The sequence below is a fragment of the Mytilus californianus genome, unplaced genomic scaffold (genome assembly GCF_021869535.1).
Source record: "Mytilus californianus isolate M0D057914Y unplaced genomic scaffold, xbMytCali1.0.p SCAF_8, whole genome shotgun sequence".
Classification (NCBI taxonomy): Eukaryota; Metazoa; Mollusca; class Bivalvia; order Mytilida; family Mytilidae; genus Mytilus; species Mytilus californianus.
Genome location: NW_026262734.1, coordinates 70037681 through 70058658, shown reverse-complemented (window position 1 = coordinate 70058658; position 20978 = coordinate 70037681). Strand labels below are relative to the sequence as shown.

At 32.1% G+C, this 20978-nt stretch overlaps 1 protein-coding gene across 2 annotated transcripts in view; it reads left to right on the top strand.

Moving 5' to 3' along the window:
- LOC127712183 (mediator of RNA polymerase II transcription subunit 21-like) overlaps positions 1–12932 on the top strand; it is a 31718-nt gene extending 18786 nt beyond the window's left edge. For both annotated transcript variants that reach the window (XM_052218488.1, XM_052218489.1), the window contains exons 2-4: positions 5591–5702; positions 7342–7442; positions 12533–12932. In XM_052218488.1, coding sequence (XP_052074448.1) covers positions 5591–5702; positions 7342–7442; positions 12533–12694 — 375 coding nt within the window. In that variant the 3' untranslated portion in view covers positions 12695–12932. The remainder of the gene's footprint in view (positions 1–5590; positions 5703–7341; positions 7443–12532) is intronic.
- The last annotated feature ends 8046 nt before the right edge of the window (positions 12933–20978 follow it).

Here is a 20978-nt window from a genome sequence, read left to right as displayed (position 1 = left end):
AATACATATATTTTTTACAATGAAGAATGAATGCCAATATAAATAAGAATTAATTACTTAATATTTTTCAATGCATCTTTCTGGAAATATGATTTTCCATTGTCCTTTTGTATCATTCTCTCTTTTTTTTTTGTAATAGTAACCCGACAAACACTTATTTACATTTTGGGCCAAAATCGCTTAAACTTTGATGGCTGCCTTAAATTATTTACTGGAGTTGATATAATAAAAAAAGATTGAAAATGATATCAGAAAATTCATAGGATAATAGAAATACAAATGTATTCAGATTTGTGCAACACATCTTTAAGGCATTAAAACCTCAAATGATGGTAATGTGTAGTCGAACAGTAAAGACACAAAAATGAAAGATATGATATTTTAAAATAAAGATCATACAGTTTTGATAAGAAAATAAAAATCTATAATAAGTCATATAGTAATACTTACAAATTGAGCTCAAACTATTGTACATTTGTACATTAAAAAGAAAAAATACATAATAAAAAAATATTCAGTGTTGAAATTGAAATTGAAATTGAACAAGACCAATACCATGGCTTGACCTGTGTTGCTGTGTATAATTGATTGAATTTTCAAACTATCAGCAAACAGGAAGTAACTGCACTGGAGATTTTAAAATTTCTTATATGTTACAATTCCACATTGTCAGCTCAACCAAATATTCCCTTTCATAGAAGCCAAGAAAGAAAACTTTGATGAAAGTTTTCTAGCCAAGGTCTTTTCGACAGAATGATTGAACAACATTGGGGTAGAGCAGTTACAAGATCTGCTCTTGAAGTTTATGAAGAAGATAAATACTCAACTTATGATTGGTTGAATCTTTGGGTTTACTACTAGTCGGAAGCTAATACTGTTGAGGGATTTTTGCAGGAGTTGTTGTCCTTGGACTGAAAATTTAGGGTTTCCAAACTTTTTTATGTAATACTTGAATCAATATATCAGATATTTGGTGTATAATCTGCAGTTTTGACAATACCCTCATATTTAAATGAATATTCAAACTCAATTAATGCCAAGTTGGAAATTCCCAACTACATCAATTACAACTTTGTGCTTGTTCCATCCATATTATTAGTACATTTTTGTCGAGCCTTCGACTTTTGTCTAAAAAGCGAGACATAGCTATCCTACATTCCATTGGCGTCGTCATCGTCATCAGAGGCATCCACAAATATTCACTCTGTGGTTAAAGTTTTTGAAATTTTAACTTTCTTAAACTATCCTGGATTTCTACCAAACTTGGGACAGAGGCTTGTTTATGATCATAAGATAGTATCCAGAAGTAAATTTTGTAAAAAAAAAAAATCCTGTTTTTCCGTATTTTACTTATAAATGGACTTAGTTTTTCTGCCAGTTAACATTACATTCACTCTGTGGTTAAAGTTTTTAAAATTTTAAACTATCCTGGATTTGTACCAAACTTGGACAGAAGTTTGTTTATGATCATAAGATAGTATCCAGAAGTAAATTTTGTAAAAAAAAAAATCCTGTTTTTCCGTATTTTACAAGTTTATAAATGGACTTAGTTTTTCTGCCAGTTAACATTACATTCACTCTGTGGCTAATGTTTTTAAAATTTTAATAACTTTCTTAAACTATCCAGGAATTTTACCAAACTTGGACAGAAGCTTGTTTATGATCAAAAGCTAGTATCTAGAAGGAAATTTTGTAAAAATTTATTTCCTGTTTTTCTGTATATTACTTATAAATGGACTTAGTTTTTCTTCCAGTTAACATTATATACAGTCTGCAGTTAAATTTTTAAAACATTTATTAGATTCATAAACCATCCTGGATTTTCACCAAATTTGGACAGAAGCTTCTTACAATCAAAAGATAGTATCAAGAGGAAAATTTTTAATAATTTTTTCCCCATTTTTGTTGACATAGCGATCCTACATTCCGTCGTCGTCTGAATTAAGGGATAAATCATCAAACAATGTAAAAATTATCTTCTTTACCATTTGTTCATTCAATAAATTTATGTTTCAGCTCTTTTATAAATCTATAGATTTGATTGCATACTGTATTCATTTTTACGAGCATAACTTTTTTCATACATTTCAAACGTTTTATTTCATTAAGTGTAAATCTATTATGTGCATTCCCCTATCACACTGAAAACATAGATAACAGCAAAAATAGGCGAGACACTGGGTTCCGCGGAACCCTTACAAATTTTTTAAATGATATGAGCAAATTATCCCTAATACGGATAAATCAGCATGAGCTATACTGATTTTGTTGCCCTGTTGATATAAATCATGAGTGAATATTGCCTTTCGGACCGGTCCAATACGGGGCGTTCACTTCCGGTTTCAATTTGTTTACACCATATTTAACTTTGGACACATAGTTATGCATAAGATAAATTTTTATCCTATTTTAAAAAATTAAAATAACATAAAAAAAGTTTAAATGATGTTCCGTGTTATGTAACGATTTGAAACGGAAATATTTCACCACATCACAACTGGTAGGGGACATTGTATTGCATATGCACTCCCCTCAGAATTCTTATTTTATTTTCATGCCCTCGCCGTAGCAAAGGGGGCATAAAGTTTTTCCCTTGTCTGTCTGTATGTACGTACGAACGTACGTACGTATGTCCCAAAATTGGTTTCTGTTCTCTAACTTGAGTTTGCCTCAACCAAATGTTATGAAACTTATACACAATGCTTATTACCACAAAACACAGATCAAGTTTGAATTTTGGTGGCATCACTTTAACCGTTCTAGAGTTATGCCCCTTTATAAGTGGAAAAATTGCAAAATTTTTAGTTTCCATTCTCTAACTTAAGTTTGCTTCAACCAAATGATATGAAACTTATACACAATGCTTATTACCACCAAATACAGATCAAGTTTGAATTTTGGTAGCATCACTCTAACTGTGCTAGAGTTACGCCCCTTTGTAAATGGAAAAATTACAAAATTTTTAGTTTCCATTCTCTAACTTAAGTTTGCCTCAACCAAATGTTATGAAACTTATACACAATGCTGATTACCACCAAATACAGATCAAGTTTGAATTTTGGTAGGGTCACTCTAACCAGTCTAGAGTTATGCCCTTTATAAATGGAAAAATTACAAAATTTTTAGTTTCTGTTCTCCAACTTAAGTTTGCCTCAATCAAATGTTATGAAACTTATACACAATGCTTATTACCACAAAACACAGATCAAGTTTGAATTTTGGTGTTGTCACTTTAACGGTTCTAGAGTTATGTCCTTTATAAATGGAAAAATTGCAAAATTTTTAGTTTCAGTTCTCTAACTTAAGTTTGCCTCAACCAAATGTAATGAAACTTATACAGAATACTTATAACTACAAAATACAGATCAAGATTGAATTTTTGTTGCGTCACTCTAACCGTTCTAGAGTTATGCTCCTTCATAAATGGCAAAATTGCAAAATTTTTAGTTTTCCTTCTCTAACTTAAGTTTGCCTCAGCCAAATGTTATGAAACTTATACACAATGCTTATTACCACAAAACACAGATCAAGTTTGAATTTTGGTGTTGTCACTGTAACTGTTCTAGAGTTATGCCCTTTATAAATGGAAAAATTGCAAAATTTTTAGTTTCCGTTCTCTACCTTTAGTTTGCTTCGACCAAACGTTATGAAACTTATACACAATGCTTATTACCACAAAACACAGATGAAGATTGAATTTTGGTAGTGTCACTCTAACTGTTCTAGAGTTATGCCCCTTTATAAATGGAAAAATTGCAAAATTTTTAGTTTCCATTCTCTAACTTAAGTTTGCCTCAACCAAATGTTATGAAACTTATACACAATGCTGATTACCATCAAATACAGATCAAGTTTGAATTTTAGTAGGGTCACTCTAACCAGTCTAGAGTTATGCCCCTTTATAAATGGAAAAATTACAAAATTTTTAGTTTCTGTTCTCCAACTTAAGTTTGCTTCAACCAAATGTTATGAAACTTATACACAATGCTTATTACCACAAAACACAGATCAAGTATGAATTTTGGTGTTGTCACTTTAACGGTTCTAGAGTTATGTCCTTTATAAATGGAAAAATTGCAAAATTTTTAGTTTCAGTTCTCTAACTTAGTTTGCCTCAACCAAATGTAATGAAACTTATACAGAATACTTATTACTACAAAATACAGATCAAGATTGAATATTTGTTGCGTCACTCTAACCGTTCTAGAGTTATGCTCCTTCATAAATGGCAAAATTGCAAAATTTTTAGTTTTCCTTCTCTAAAGTTTGCCTCAGCCAAATGTTATGAAACTTATACACAATGCTTATTACCACAAAACACAGATCAAGTTTGAATTTTGGTGTTGTCACTGTAACTGTTCTAGAGTTATGCCCTTTATAAATGGAAAAATTGCAAAATTTTTAGTTTCCGTTCTCTAACTTTAGTTTGCTTCAACCAAATGTTATGAAACTTATACACAATGCTTATTACCACAAAACACAGATGAAGATTGAATTTTGGTAGCGTCACTCTAACTGTTCTAGATTTATGCCCCTTTATAAATGGAAAAATTGCAAAATTTTTAGTTTCCATTCTCTAACTTAAGTTTGCCTCAACCAAATGTTATGAAACTTATACACAATGCTGATTACCTCCAAATACAGATCAAGTTTGAATTTTGGTAGGGTCACTCTAACCAGTCTAGAGTTATGCCCCTTTATAAATGGAAAAATTAAAAAAATTTTAGTTTCTGTTCTCCAACTTAAGTTTGCCTCAACCAAATGTAATGAAACTTATACAGAATACTTATTACGACAAAATACAGATCAAGATTGAATTTTTGTTGCGTCACTCTAACCGTTCTAGAGTTATGCTCCTTCATAAATGGCAAAATTGCAAAATTTTTAGTTTTCCTTCTCTAACTTAAGTTCGCCTCAGCCAAATGTTATGAAACTTATACACAATGCTTATTACCACCAAATAGATCAAGTTTGAATTTTGGTAGGGTCACTCTAACCAGTCTAGAGTAATGCCCCTTTATAAATGGAAAAATTACAAAATTTTTAGCTTCCGTTCTCTAACTTAGTTTGCCTCAACCAAATTTTATGAAACATATACACAATGCTTATTACCACAAAATAAAGAACAAGTTTGAATTTTGGTGGGGTCACTTTAACCATTCTCTAGTTATGCCCCTTTATAAATGGAAAAATTGCAAAATTTTTAGTTTCCATTCTCTAACTTAAGTTGCCTCAACCAAATGTTATGAAACTTATACACAATGCTTTTTACCACAAAACACAGATCAAGTTGAATTTTGGTGGCGTCACTTTAATCATTATCGAGTTATGCCCTTTATAAATCAAAAAATTGCATAATTTTTAGTTTCCATTCTGTAACTTAAGTTTGCCCCAACCAAACATTATAAAACCTATACAGAATACTTATTACCTTAAAACTCAGATCAAGTACAAATTTGGGTTGGTCATTTTTATCGTTCTTGAGTTGTGTCCCTTTATAATGTTGTATGCAAGCGGGGGCATCATTTGTGTCCATGGGGACACATTCTCCATTTATTTTTAAATATTTATAAAAAAAATCTATTTGCAGATGGCTGATCATTTTTGTAACAGTGTAGGAATTTTACAACAGTATTCACCACCAAGTCAATTCGCTGGATTTGAGAAACAAAAACAGTCTCCATCAGACCCTCCACAAGAAGGTATGCTGAAGTAATTAAAAATGTAAAGGAACTGCCCTTTTCCTCTCCACCTTGCCACTTTAAAATCTGTCAAATGAAAGCAAAAAGACAGACACAATTTCCCTTAAATTGTTAGTCAATAGTTTGTCTTGAAATTCAGATGATATTTCTTTCTTTTAAGGACTAAGCATTTAGTTTAAAAAATAGAATTTAACTGTCCTTTTTTTACACTGAGCACAATAGGATATATGCAATGAATTTGATACAGTTCAATTTGAAAATAAAGATGGATGGTTTAGGTATTTCTGTCTTATCCTAACTCATCTTCATCTGATGACAATTGTGATTATTTTAGAAGGAAAACTGCCTACAGTGCTGTAGATGTAGCTCCTGACTGTGACATGAAACTAATTTTAGATTAGCATTTTTCTTTTTATGAAATAAGCTAGATGAAACAAATACTTAATTCTATACTTTTTACTATTTTTGTTGAGCCTGCGACTTCTGTCGCAGAAAGCGAGACATAGGGATAGTGATCAGGCAGCGGTGGCCACGGCGGTGTTAACAACATTCTTAGAAGCTTAATATTCCAGAAGGTAGAAGACCTTGATCCTTCATACTTTGTATACTGTTTGCAATAGGTCAACTATATTTTGTGAATGAAAATATTTTACGATGTACATGTCAGTCGGACAGGTTTTATTTGACCTTGACCTCATTTTTATGGTTCATTGCTCAATGTTTGGTCTGTTTTTGTATACTATAAGCAATAGGTCAACTATATTTGGTGTATGGAATGATTTTACGGTATACATTTATTTCTGGCTTGGTTTATCTGACCTTGACCTCATTTTCTTTGATCATGTTAAGTTTATGTGATACTTGTAGTAAAACTTTATATTCAGGACTAACAGCATAAAATCAATGGTCAGTAAAGCAGGCGAGACATTTCAGGGTGTACACTCTTGTTTTATTATGATAAAGGGCAAAAACTGGATTAAAAAAAAACATTTCTGTGATGAATTTTTTTGGACCCTAAAATATTTTCTTTAAATGTTGTTGGAAGCCTCGATAAAAGTTAAGTAAAACTATTTCTAGGTTATAAAGAAACTTGAATATGAAATATATTGTATGAAAAATAAGCTATGGATCTTAAACATCTATAATAGCCAGATTTGCTTTTGTGCTAAATGCCTTGAAGTGTAGAAACGGTTCAGTTGTCAATTATCAAATGAGTAGTGTTCAAAGAGTTTGCTATGATAAATTTGAAATAATGCCAAATTAGTCCTTTACCACTAATTATATGTACCAAGCTTTAGATATAGCTCACAACAAAAAGAACCAGTGTGCCAAATTATAAAACTCGGAGCTTAAAAAGAAAAAAAACACAGTAAAACTAGCATGGTGAAATGTGCACTGTAAAACACTTGCCATGAGGGTTCCCATATTTAAGTTAAAGCTAAGAAGGAATTTTTGGGCCTTTGGCCAGTGTAATAAATGTCTTGGTATATGTATTGGTTCATTACAAGAATATCCTGTTTTTACTTGATCTGTGCCCATATTATAATAAAACTCATTGTGAGACCTTTCTCAGAAAATTTTTATTACTTATCTGTTTCTTTTTATGCCTAGACTGATATATTGTATATATATTTAACAGATTATCCACAAGTATTTGCCAAACTGATAGCAAGAACTGCAGGTGATGTGGATCTACTAATAGATTCATTACCTAGTGAAGAATCCTCTTTAGAGTTACAGGTAGGGACTAACAGACAGGTGATGTGGATCTACTAATAGATTCATTACCTAGTGAAGAATTCTCTTTAGAGTTACAGGTAGGGATTTACAGACAGGTGATGTGGATCTACTAATAGATTCATTACCTAGTGAAGAATCCTCTTTAGAGTTACAGGTAGGGATTTAAAGACAGGTGATGTGGATCTACTAATAGATTCATTACCTAGTGAAGAATCCTCTTTAGAGTAACAGGTAGGGATTTAAAGACAGGTGATGTGGATCTACTAATATATTCATTACCTAGTGAAGAATCCACTGTAGAGTTACAGGTAGGGATCTACAGACAGGTGATGTGGATCTACTAATAGATTCATTACGTAGTGAAGAATCCTCTTTAGAGTTACAGGTAGGGATCTACAGACAGGTGATGTTGATCTACTAATAGATTCATTACCTAGTGAAGAATCCTCTTTAGAGTTACAGGTAGGGACTTACAGACCGGTGATGTTGATCTACTAATAGATTCATTACCTAGTGAAGAATCCTCTTTAGAGTTACTGGTAGGAACTTACAGACAGGTGATGTTGATCTACTAATAGATTTGTTACCAAATGAAGAATCCACTTTAGAGTTACAGGTAGGGATGTTCAGACACAGATGATGTGAATCTACTAATAGATTCATTACCTAGTGAAGAATCCTCTTTAGAGTTACAGTTAGGAATTTACAGACAGGTGATGTAGATCTACTAATAGATTCATTACCTAGTCAAGAATCCTCTTTAGAGTTACAGGTAGGGATGTACAAATACAGATGATGTGGATCTACTAATAGATTCATTACCTAGTGAAGAATCCTCTTTAGAGTTACAGGTAGGGATTTACAGACAGGTGATGTGGATCTACTAATAGATTCATTACCTAGTGAAGAATTCTCTTTAGAGTTACAGGTAGGGATTTACAGACAGGTGATGTGGATCTACTAATAGATTCATTACCTAGTGAAGAATCCTCTTTAGAGTTACAGGTAGGGACTTACAGACAGGTGATGTGGATCTACTAATAGATTCATTACCTAGTGAAGAATCCTCTAGAGTTACAGGTAGGGATTTACAGACAGGTGATGTGGATCTACTTATAGATTCATTACCTAGTGAAGAATCCTCTCTAGAGTTACAGGTAGGGACTTACAGACAGGTGATGTGGATCTACTAATATATTCATTACCTAGTGAGAATCCTCTTTAGAGTTACAGGTAGGGATCTACAGACAGGTGATGTGGATCTACTAATAGATTCATTACCTAGTGAAGAATCAACTTTAGAGTTACAGGTAGGGACTTACAGACAGGTGATGTTGAACTTCTAATAGATTCATTACCTAGTGAAGAATCCTCTTTAGAGTTACAGGTAGGGACTTACAGACAGGTGATGTTAATCTACTAATATATTCATTACCTAGTGAAGAATCCTCTTTAGAGTTACAGGTAGGGACTTACAGACAGGTGATGTTGATCTACTAATAGATTCGTTACCTAGTGAAGAATCCTCTTTAGAGTTACAGGTAGGGATTTACAGACAGATCCTCAAGCAAACTCAAAAGGAACATGCTTTATTAATAGCTCTTATTATTACATCGTATACAACTAAATTATTACTGGTATACCTAATACTAGGGTTGGGTTTGCTTTCAGTTTTTGACAATATCTCGCACACAATCCATTTTGATTGTGAGGTCAACATCAACCAGGACAAGGAAGCCCATACTAAGAATAAGAATTTTGTGTTAGAATGATCAATTTGGATTGGAACAAATCAAAGATATGTGGTCACTGTGTGTCTTCACAGTTTATATAAATCTTTCTCTCAATGATAATGATAAATTTATCCTTTAGTCAGATTGGAACAAGACTTGCAATGAGGATGAATTGTGATATTTGAGACACCACTTTTTATACGACCGCAAAATTTTTGCGGTCGTATATTGGTATGACGTTGGCATCGTCGTCGTCGTCGTCCGAAGACATTTGGTTTTCGCACTATAACTTTAGTATAAGTCAATAGAAATCTATGAAATTTAAACACAAGGTTTAAGACCACAAAAGGAAGGTTCAGATTGATTTTGGGAGTTTTGGTCCCTACAGTTTAGGAATTAGGGGCCAAAAAAGGGCCCAATAAGCATTATTCTTGGTTTTCGCACAATAACTCTAGTATAAGTGAATAGAAATCTATGAAATTTAACACAAGGTTTATGACCACAAAAGGAAGGTTGGGATTGATTTTGGGAGTTTTGGTCCCAACAGTTTAGGAATTAGGGGCTAAAAAAGGGCCAAAATAAGCATTTTTCTTGGTTTTTGCACAATAACTTTAGAATAAGTTAATAGAAATCTATGAAATTTAAACACAAGGTTTATGACCACAAAAGGAAGGTTTGGATTGATTTTGGAAGTTTTGGTCCCAACAGTTTAGGAATTAGGGGCCAAAAGGGTCCAAAATTAAACTTTGTTTGATTTCATCAAAAGTTGAACTATTGAGGTTCTTTGATATGCCAAATCTAACCGTGTATTTAGATTCTTAATTTTTGGTCCCATTTTCAAATTGGTCTACATTAAGGTGCAAAGGGTCCAAAATTAAACTGAGTTTGATTTTAACAAAAATTGAATTCTTGGGGTTCTTTGATATGCTGAATCTAAACATGTACTTAGTTTTTTTATTATGGGCCCAGTTTTCAAGTTGGTCCAAATTGTGGTCCAAAATTAAACTTTGTTTGATTTCAACAAAAATTGAATATATTGGGTTCTTCGATATGCTGAATCTAACCATGTATTTCGATTTTTGATATTTGGGCCCGATTATCAAATTGGTCCACATTGAGGTTTAAAGGGTCCAAAATTGAACTTTATTTGATTTCATCAAAAATTGAATTCTTGGTGTTCTTTGATATGCTGAATCTAACCATGTATTTAGATTTTGGATATTGGAATACCACAAAGGGATGGTAAGAATTGTCTTTGGGAGTTATGGCTCAAACCGTTAAGGAATAAGGTGCAAAAAAGGGGGGAAAAGGGTTTCCAGGTTAATGGACAATTACTTAAGTACAAAACATAATTTAAAAGGCAGTGTAAAGTTGGTAATTGAAACTCATTTGAATATCTCACCTAAACTGCTTTTAAATTATGTATATTGGAAATTTGCCAAAAACTTTATTATTAATAAATTCCATTGGAAATTTGCCAATAACTTTAGTTTAATGAACTTCATTGGAAATTTGCCAATATAAAATGTTGCTGAGGAAGCTTTTTTGTTTATCTCACCTAAACTGCTTTTAAATTATGTATATTGGAAATTTGCCAAAAACTGTATTATTAATAAATTACATTGGAAATTTGCCAATAACTTTAGTTTAATAAACTTCATTGCATTTTTTCTAGTTTCCAGACAATAACTTGTGTGTAAGTGTATGGATCTGTCTAAAATTGTACTACAAGGTTCCATACCACAAAGGGAAGGCTGGGATTGAGTTTGGGGGTAATAACTCCAAGGGGGGGAGGGGGATTTTTTTTTCCAATTTTTTGGGGTTCATATTTTTTTTCTTTAAAGTTTTTGTAATCTTCAATTGCACAGTATTGCGCAATAGCAAGAATCTTCAATTGCACAGTATTGCGCAATTTCACAGTATTGTACAATAGCACAATATTGGGCAATAGCAAGAAATCTTCAATTGCACAGTATTGCGCAATAGCAAGAAATCTTTAATTGCACAGTATTGCGCAATAGCACAGTATTGCGCAACAACACAGTATTGCGCAATAGCACAGTATTGCGCAATAACAAGAAATCTTCAATTACACAGTATTGCGCAATAACAAGAAATCTTCAATTACACAGTATTGCGCAATAACAAGAAATCTTCAATTACACAGTATTGCCCAATAACAAGAAATCTTCAATTACACAGTATTGCGCAATAGCAAGAAATCTGCAATTGCACAGTATTGCGCAATAGCAAGAAATCTTCAATTGCACAGTATTGTGCAATAGCAAGAAATCTTCAATCGAAAATAAATACAAATCTTTTAACCAATTTCAATGGGATTAATTTAAAGTCTTTAATTTTTGGGGGTTCTTACCTTGTATTACTTTTTTGGATATTGGGCCCCATTTTTAAATTGGTCTACATTGAGGTCAAAAGGGTCCAAAATTAAACTTTGTTTGATTTCATCAAAAACTGAATTATTGCGGCTGTATGATATGCTGAATATTATTGTGCATTTAGATTTTTTATTTTGGGCCCTGTTTTCAAACTAGTCCATATTAAGGTTTGAAGGATCCAAAATTAAATTTTTGGTGTTTTTTTATATGCTGAATCTAACCATGTTGTTAGATTTTGGATATTAGACCATTCTAGGTAAAATGAATGTCCCATTTCAAATTTTTAAGCTCTTTGACCACATTTATTTTGTGTCAGAAACCTATATTATGTCAAAAATTTGATCACAATCCAAATTCAGACAGTATCAAGCTTGAATATTGTGTCCAAACTTGCCCTAACTGTTCAAGGTTCGACCTCTGTGGTCGTATCAGGCTGCGCTCTGCGAAGCATTTTATTTTGTGGTTGTTTTTAATTGGTTTTTTTTGTTAAATGTTAGTACCTAGATATAGACAAGAAAATTGAAGGCAGTTTTGACAATAAACTCACCATGAAAATAAGTACAGTTATGGCATTTCCTTGTCAAATATTGTTCTACCTTTTGTCATCAACTCCTTGGATGAGTTAAATTACCATTACATTTTGCTTCTGTATCGCCTCTTCTGAGGAGGACAGCTTTGTTACTGTACTGTTTAGCAGTTGCTCCAAGAAAGAGCTGGATATTATGCGAGCTTGCAGCCAAAAATCTTTTTATAGGAAAGAAAAATTAATAATTAGACTAAATCTTTTCCAGTTTTGAAGCAGGTGCTTTAATGAGTGTTACTTAGGTTTTTAGATTATATGAAAAGCATTAAATTGAAGGGTCCATAGATTATAAAACATGCTATGGAAACAGTAAATGACTGCTGAGAAATCATAAATTTGTTTTTGATTGATTGTAGTCATTTGCATTTACCATTTCAGTTGGCCAGCTTAAAGAAACTGGAAAATGAAAATCAAGAATCTGCAAAGCATTTGGAAGACATTGTCAGTAAAGGAGAGACATTACTGAGTCAAATACAGGAAGTTTTACATGATATTGCTGAATGTCAGCTTCGATGTCAAGCTTTAGAATCCAATACTTGATAATAGTATGAAAATCTTTTTGTGCAATGTGTAAAAAAAAACAGATAAACTGCTTCCTGATGCATATTAGAATAACAACTTACATGTTTTGTAAAAACAGATGTGCTGGGACGGTTTTGATTTTCTTGCAACAATGGCTACAGGAGCAAGACGAACTCTGCAGAAAGAAACACCATTTTCTGTATATTGCTGTACATGTATAATAATCTTGTCAGAAATAAATAATCATATTTCAGAATTTGCTTCCTACATCTTCTCATTAGGGCTTTTCCAGAAAATACTATGTGAATACGAAATACTTTATTAAAACAGTTATTTTGTTCAGCTAAGAAAAGATAATGATATATTCAAATTTTATAATGCTAGGATCAAATAACAATATGTTGAATTGAAGTCAGATAGTATTTTTTATGATAAATTGAAAGAGCATAATGAAGCTACAGCATGAGAATATAACGTGAATTGAAATCACCATTTTATGGAAAAAAGTAAGAGACAATATCTCATAAATTTGTTTCATTCTTGTGGTCAAAATCCGAAAGTTGATACTAATGAAATTTCAAATCAAAGCATCTAAAAAATATAAGATATTGGTAAAAATATACATTTATCCTTAACTTTTAATCCTGCTCCTGGTTAGGTGTGTATGACACTGAACTTGATTGACAAGGATTGCCAGAACAATTGTTTTTTTTCCTAATACTCTGACTTCCTTCACCAGAAAAAAAAACTGAAGGTCGCTTAAAGTGGCATTGAGCACCAACAAATAAGCAAGCACATATTCATAAAACAACAATATTATATAGTGCATAACAATTTACATGTTTTTTTTCACACATTAAGCATTGTAGCAGTTAATTTTTGTAAAGAGTGTCACCTTTAAAATTATAACATGGTCTTTGTGTATCATAAATTCAGTGGCAATTGGTCCTTTTGTTGTAACAGTTCTAAGTTCTTTTTCTGTTAAGATACATTTACATAGAAAGAAATTCAACGGAACATTTATATTGGCACAAGTTTAGCATTTTGACTTGAAAATATTTGCAGTCGTATAATAGTATGGCGATGTAATTGTCTGCGTCGTAGTCTGAAGACATTTGGTTTCCAGACAATAACTTGAGTATAAGTATATGGATCTCTATGAAATTGTACCATGGTATTTAGATTTTGGATTTTGGGCCCTGCTTATAAATTAATCCACATTAAGGTCCAAAGGGTCAAAAATTAAACTTTGTTTGATTTCAGCAAAACATGAATTCTTGGGGTTCTTTGATATGCTGAATCTAACTGTATTTAGATTTTGGATTTTGGGCCTGTTTTTCAAATTGGTCCACATTAAGGTCCAAAGGGTCCAAAATTCAACTTTGTTTGATTAACAAAAAATGAATTCAAGGGTTCTTTGATATGCTGAATCTAAACATGTATATAGACTTTTGATTTTGAGCCCAGTTTTCAAGTTGGTCCAAAATTAAACTTTGTTTGATTTCAACAAAAGTTGAATATATGGGGGGTTCTTTGATATGAATCTAACCGTGTATTTAGATTTTGGATATTGAACCATAATGGGTAAATATCCAATTTCAAATTTTTAAGTTCTTAGACCACATTCATTCTGTGTCGGGAACCTATGCCATGTCAAATATTTAATCACAACCAAATTCAGAGCTGTACATGTATTGCACAATTAAAAGAAATGATACGATTCATAGTTGAAAATAGATATAGCATCAAATTCAAATTTTAGAGAAGAAATTATGTATAAATATAGTTTGAAATTTACTAGTTTATTATTAGATATTTCGAAAAATAATTAACGGTAAATTTTATAGATTTTTTAAAGACATTGTATAAATGATGAATGATATTTTGGAAATTGTTTTTTTTTTCATTTTTTTTTGTAAATTTTTTGAAGAACTTCCTGGAAGGTTTGTTTGTGATTCTGTATAAATTAATTTTCAGAATGAGGGAGGGAACCCCTTTTTGATGTAGCAAACCCTTCAAAAAGTTTAATTTCAAATTTTTCAGTTCTTTGACCACATTCATTCTGTGGCAGAAACCTATGCTGTGTCAAGTATTTAATCACAATCCAAATTCATAGCTGTTTCAAGCTTGAATGTAGTGTCCATACTTGCCCTCTGCAGTCATATCAAGCTGTGCCCAGTGGAGCATTTTATTGGTTGTTATCTTGAAAACTATTAAGGATAAAGAGAAATTTTAAGCAGCAAAAAAGTTTAGCAAAGTAAAATCTACCTATAAGTCTAAGAATGAAATTCACCAATTAATCCCTTATAGGAGTTATTATACGACTGCAAAAAAATTTTGCGGTCATATATTGGAATCACGTCGTCATAGTCAGCGTCATCCGAAGACATTTGGTTTCCGGACAATTACTTTAGTTTAAGTGTATGGATCTCTATGAAATTTAACCAAAAGGTTCAATACCACAAAAGGAAGGTTGGTATTGTTTTTGGGGGTGATGGTCCCAACCATTTAGGAATTAAGGGCCAAAACAAGCATTTTTCTAGTTTCAGGACAATAACTTGTATTTTCAATTTTTGATTGCTCTGAAATTGTACCACAAGGTTCAATACTACAAGTAGAAGGTTGGGATCCATTTTGGGGGTAATTGCCCAAACCGTTCAGGAATTAGGGGCCAAAAAGGGTCTAAAACAAGCATTTTTCTAGTTTTCAGACAATAACTTGTGTTTAGGTGTATGGATGTCTCTTAATTTGTACCACATTTTACAAAACGAAAATTTCTTCAAAATTATTTTTTTGGAGGAGGGGGGGAGAATTCTCTTCAAATTTTTTTTTTTTTTGGAGGGGGTAAAAAAAATATTTTGGGGGGGGGTCAATTTTTTTTTCCTCAAGATTTAAGAAATTGTCAATTTTCCAAAGAAAAACATTGGGGGTCACAATTTATTTTTGCTAATTCTTTGTATATAGTCTGAAAACAGATTTACTAAGTATTGCGCAACAGCACAGTGTATTGCACAACAGCAAGAAATCTTCAATTGAATATAAATTCAAATCAAACAACCAATTTCAAGTTCTTTGACACATTTATTCTGTGTCAGAAACCTATAATGTTTGAAATATTCAATTACAATCCTTATTCAGACCTGTATCAAGCTTGAATATTGTGTCCATTTTTGCCCAAACTGTTCAGGGTTGGACCGAAGCAGTTTATTGGCCTTAAAAGACAATTTGTATTAATTTTTTTAATTTTTTTCAAGAAACTATTGTCAATTTATTTCTTGTAGGAGTTATTGTCCCTTAAAGATGATTTTTAATCCCCAACCGACGAAGTCGAAGGGGACTTGAGGTTTGCACTCTGTCTTGTCTGTCCATCCGTCAGTCAGGCAAATCAAGTTTTCCACACTTTTTTTCTTCGTGCTTGAAGATATTGATCTGATATTTGGTATATAGTTTTATCATGACAAGTTACAGATCAAGATTGTATTTTGTTCCGGTCTGATGATTTTGTCCAGAGTTATGGTCCTTGGACTAAAAAAATTCACTCAAATAATCAGTTTTCCGCACTTTTTTTCATCATGCTTAAAGATATTGATTTGATAACTGGTATATAGTTTTATCACGACAAGTTACAAATAAAGTTCGAATTTTGTACTGGTCCTATGATTTTGTGCAGAGTTATGGTCCTTGGACTTAAAAAATTCACCCTAATAATCAGTTTTCTGCCCTTTTTTATCATGCTTGAAGATATTGATTTGAAAATTGGTATATAGTTTATCATGACAAGTTACAGACCAAGTTCGAATTTTGTTCCGGTCTGATGATTTTGTGCAGAGTTATGGTCCTTGGACTTGAAAAAATTCACTCAAATAATCATTTTCAACATTTTTTTTTCGTCATGCTTATAGATATTGACTTAATATTTGTTATATAGGTTACACCATGACAAGTTATAGATCATAGTAGCATTTTGTTCCTGTACAATGAATTTTTAACCGGTAGAGGACTATGTATTGCCATGTAATACTCTCAGAATGCTTGTCCTATTTATCTTTAGTTTTTTCCCAGAAACAGCAAACAGAAAAAATTTTCAGCAAAGTAAGGCCTACAAATAACTCAAATGACCGAATATGTCAATTGATTCCTTATGGGAGTTATTGCCCTCGAAAGACTATTTTTATTAAATTGATAAGTTTTTTTCCCAGAAACTGCGATAGACAGAAACTTCAAACAGCAAAAATGTTCAGCAAAGTAAGACTGACAAATAAGTCAAAATGACCAAAATTGTCAATTGATCCCATATAGGAGTTATTGCCCTTGAAAGATGATTTCTACCATTTTTTAATTATTTTTTTTTGCAGAAACTATAATAGATAGAGAGCAGAATATTTAAAGTCACATTTAAACATTAAACAATAATCATTGTTGCAAGATCTACACAAAATATTCCAGGTGAGCGATTCAGCCTATTATTTTGAAAAGTATAATAGATAGAAACTTTTAAAAGCCTTAATGATCAGCCAGACAAGACATATACAAATAAGTCAAAATAGCTGAATTCGTCAGACCACTCCGTATTGGAGTTATTGTCCTTTAATTAATAGGTTTTGCCTATTATCTTGAAAACTATAAAAGATAGACAAAAATGATCAGCAAGACAAGATCTACAAATAAGTCAAATTTTGCTGAAATCGTTAGTAGACTCTTTATAGGAGTGATTGCTCTTAAATGACTATTTTTTACCCTTTTTGTGTATTGGGCAAAAGCTAAAGAAGACAAGAGAGAAACATTAAACAAAAAAACGATCATCAATGCAAGATCAGAAAAGGAGATTTTTGTTTTGAATTCTGTTCTAGTTTACAACGTTGGAGAGCGTCAATTGTTGAAGATGCACATAGACCTAGCTTATATTTCATAGCTACTATTTTATAATGCATACATACAATATTTTCATGTCCGTGAAACTATGTCATCAAATCAGTTCCCCGTTCGCATTGATTTTTGTTTGAATCAAATAAAAGAATGAATTCAATTCTTTATTGTATGCTCACTTACACTTACATACCCTTTGCATTCCATTTATCGAATTTGAATGGAGCAGGGATGGTCAATGAGGGTATGATGTTGTTGATGGCGGATCTTTGGTAGAATGCTACATTTATTCACAACTTTTTAAGACTTTGTCCCTTTTAGGGCTCGCATATTTTACAGGCACCTGTCTATCGGTCAATCCCATATGTTTATTTCTAGGTGTACTTTTGATTTTCGTCGAGCCTGCGACAATTGACGTCTTACATTCCCTCGTCATCATTAATGGGCGAATTTATTGGAATACAATTTGTTTTTATTTCAAAAAAGTTGTTTAACTTTCCTTTATTTAAAAAAAATGGTTTTCGAACCAGTTGGGAACCCTAATCGTTTTTTTTTTTCATGTATCCAAGGATTTATTTAATAGTAAGTGCTATATTAATCATTGATTTATCGCTGACAAAACTATACTGGTTTTCCAAACTACATACAAACCACCTACTATTTTGAACTGAGATGGTGACAAGCACATTGCAGGGGAATAATTTCATTTATCGAACTTATATGGAGCAGGGATAGTCAATTAGAGTATATATTGTTTGTGGTGTTGATGGCAGATCATTTGATAGAATGTTAAATTGAGAAATAATTGTATTTTGCTATTTTTTTTTTTTTTTGCTAATGATTTTCACAAAATATGACAAAAATATAAAAATACACCTTATGGTTTCAATTGGTTTTTACATCGGATGTGACCTTAAGAGGTTATACCGGTGTTATGTTGCCACAGAAATTTCTTTGCGTTTTTAACTGATAACCGAACGTATTTCGTATAAATACGCAGATATTATCGAGTGGAAAATAACATTCCTTATCGCTTGTTATAAATTCATTTCTTCAATGAATACTCATGAAAATATTGTGTTAACGCATGCGGAAGAATATCTCGAGAGATGATCTGCTATACATATAACTGTTATACAAATATTAATATAATATATAACAACAAACCAGATTATACTGATAACAAATGATTATATCACTACAATATAATAATTATTGAATTCCCTGTCTTTTATTCATCATCTACAAAGGAACTTGTCTCAGAAAAAAAATATATATGTACCTTAACCTAACTTTCAGGTATAGAGATATGATTTTTTTTCTGAGACCATCCACCAGAACTTGCGGTCATCCAATGTTCAGTTCTTCAGTACTTTGATTTTTAATTAACCTGTTGTGCTGTTACACCACTGTCCTAAGTTTGTCAATTGGGGAGGGTTTGGGCACCCGCAAACATATTTAACCCCGCCATATTCTGTATGTGACTGTCCCAAGTTAGAAGCCTACAATTCAGAGGTAGTCGTTTAATTGTTGCTGTGTATCATATTTGTTTTTCGTTTGTTGTTTTGCACACATAAATCAGGCCGTTGGTTTACTCGTTTGAATTGTTTTACGTTTTCTTATGTCAGGGTCTTTTATAGCTTGATAAGCGGTTTGTGTTTTGTTCATTCCAGTTGAAGGACGTACGGTGAACTATAATTGCTTAATCCGCTTTATTTGGACAGTTGCCAACTTGGATAGTTGTATCATTGGCAATCATACCACATCTCCTTATGTTATATTTATAGAAATTTATGTTGTAGCGCAGATAATTGTAAAATGTTTCCGTAGTGAAAGGAAGAACAGTATATATATATATATATAATTCATTGTTTCAATTAATTTTTTTTATTTAATTAATGATATATACCGAAAAAGGTACAATGTATAATATACAGGAATACGTTTTGAATCAATAAAGATTTTTTATTTGAAAAAAAAACTAATGTTCTTGATGAGATGAATATTTTTAGATTCCACTTATGAATATGAAATGTGCTGATGAATTTACCATGTTGTCTTTACATATCTATGTATTCCCAGTTTGATTTTGCCGCAAGTTGGCATTAATTTATATGTCAATTTTGTACAAATTAAACATTAAATGATATATCGATGATACATTGATAACAGTATTAAATATATGACTCCTATACGATACCACAAAAAACCATTTGAGATCATGGAATTCACGAGAATTTTGCTTTACCTTTTGACCCAATGACCATCAAATTTGGTCATTTGAGGCAAAAGATCTGAACATATTATAGAAGATACCATGCGAACAAGCTTAATACTGTTGCTTCTTAAACTTTAATATATAGATAGCACCTAAGCTGTGTAGATGTGTATTTGATATGCATCAATAATTGATTTTTCTTCTTCCTTGACATAAATGTACATAGCCCATCTTGATCTCCATGTATCAAAAGCAGTCCATGTCCCCTGTATTTGTTTCACTCGAAGGGTTAAAATCTAAAAGTTGTAGAAGAATATTAAAGAGCCTATATCATCATACACTTTAATTATTAAAATAAGAAGATGTGATATGATTGCCAATGAGACAACTCTCCACAAGAGACCAAATGACATAGAAATTAACAACTATAGGTCACCGTACATCCTTCAACAATGAGCGTAACCCATACCGCATAGTCAGCTATAAAAGGCCCCGAAATGACAAATGTAAAACAATTCTAACGAGAAAACGAAAGGCCTGATTTATGTACAAAATAGTGAACTAAAACAAATATAATATATAGCAACAAACGACAACCACTGAATTACAGGCGCCTGACTTAAATATTGTTTTACAATTTAACATATTTTAAATTATTTATAAAAAATATAGTACTAGTATACGTTTCTGGGTAAACGATAGACAAAACGAAACTTTTATGGATGGAGCATCCGTTTATAAATTTTGAAATTATAAAGAAACCAAGGTTTCAACTCCCTCAAGCAAAGTTGACCTCAGATGGATTTGGCTATTTGTTTTAGGTATTTTTGTCATATAGCTCTTCAACTGTTTCGGTACTTATACATCCCTCGGATTTCAAATGTTTGGCTTTGAGCGTTCCTGATGAAGGTAAATCCAGAAAAGCGCTTCGGACGCATGAAATTATTAAACGTGTTGTTTTCAATTTTTTACATCACTAGGTCGATACCTTTGCTGGTGGACTATCAGTCCCCGAGGGTATCATCAGCTCATTACTGACATGATTTATAACAAACTTTTCTAAAATTGCCCGTTTATAAATTTTGAAATTATAAAGAAACCAAGGTTTCAACTCCTTCAGACAAAGTTGACCTTAGATGGATTTGGCTATTTGTTTTAGGTATTTTTGTCATATAGCTCTTCAACTGTTTCGGTACTTATACATCCCTCGGATTTCAA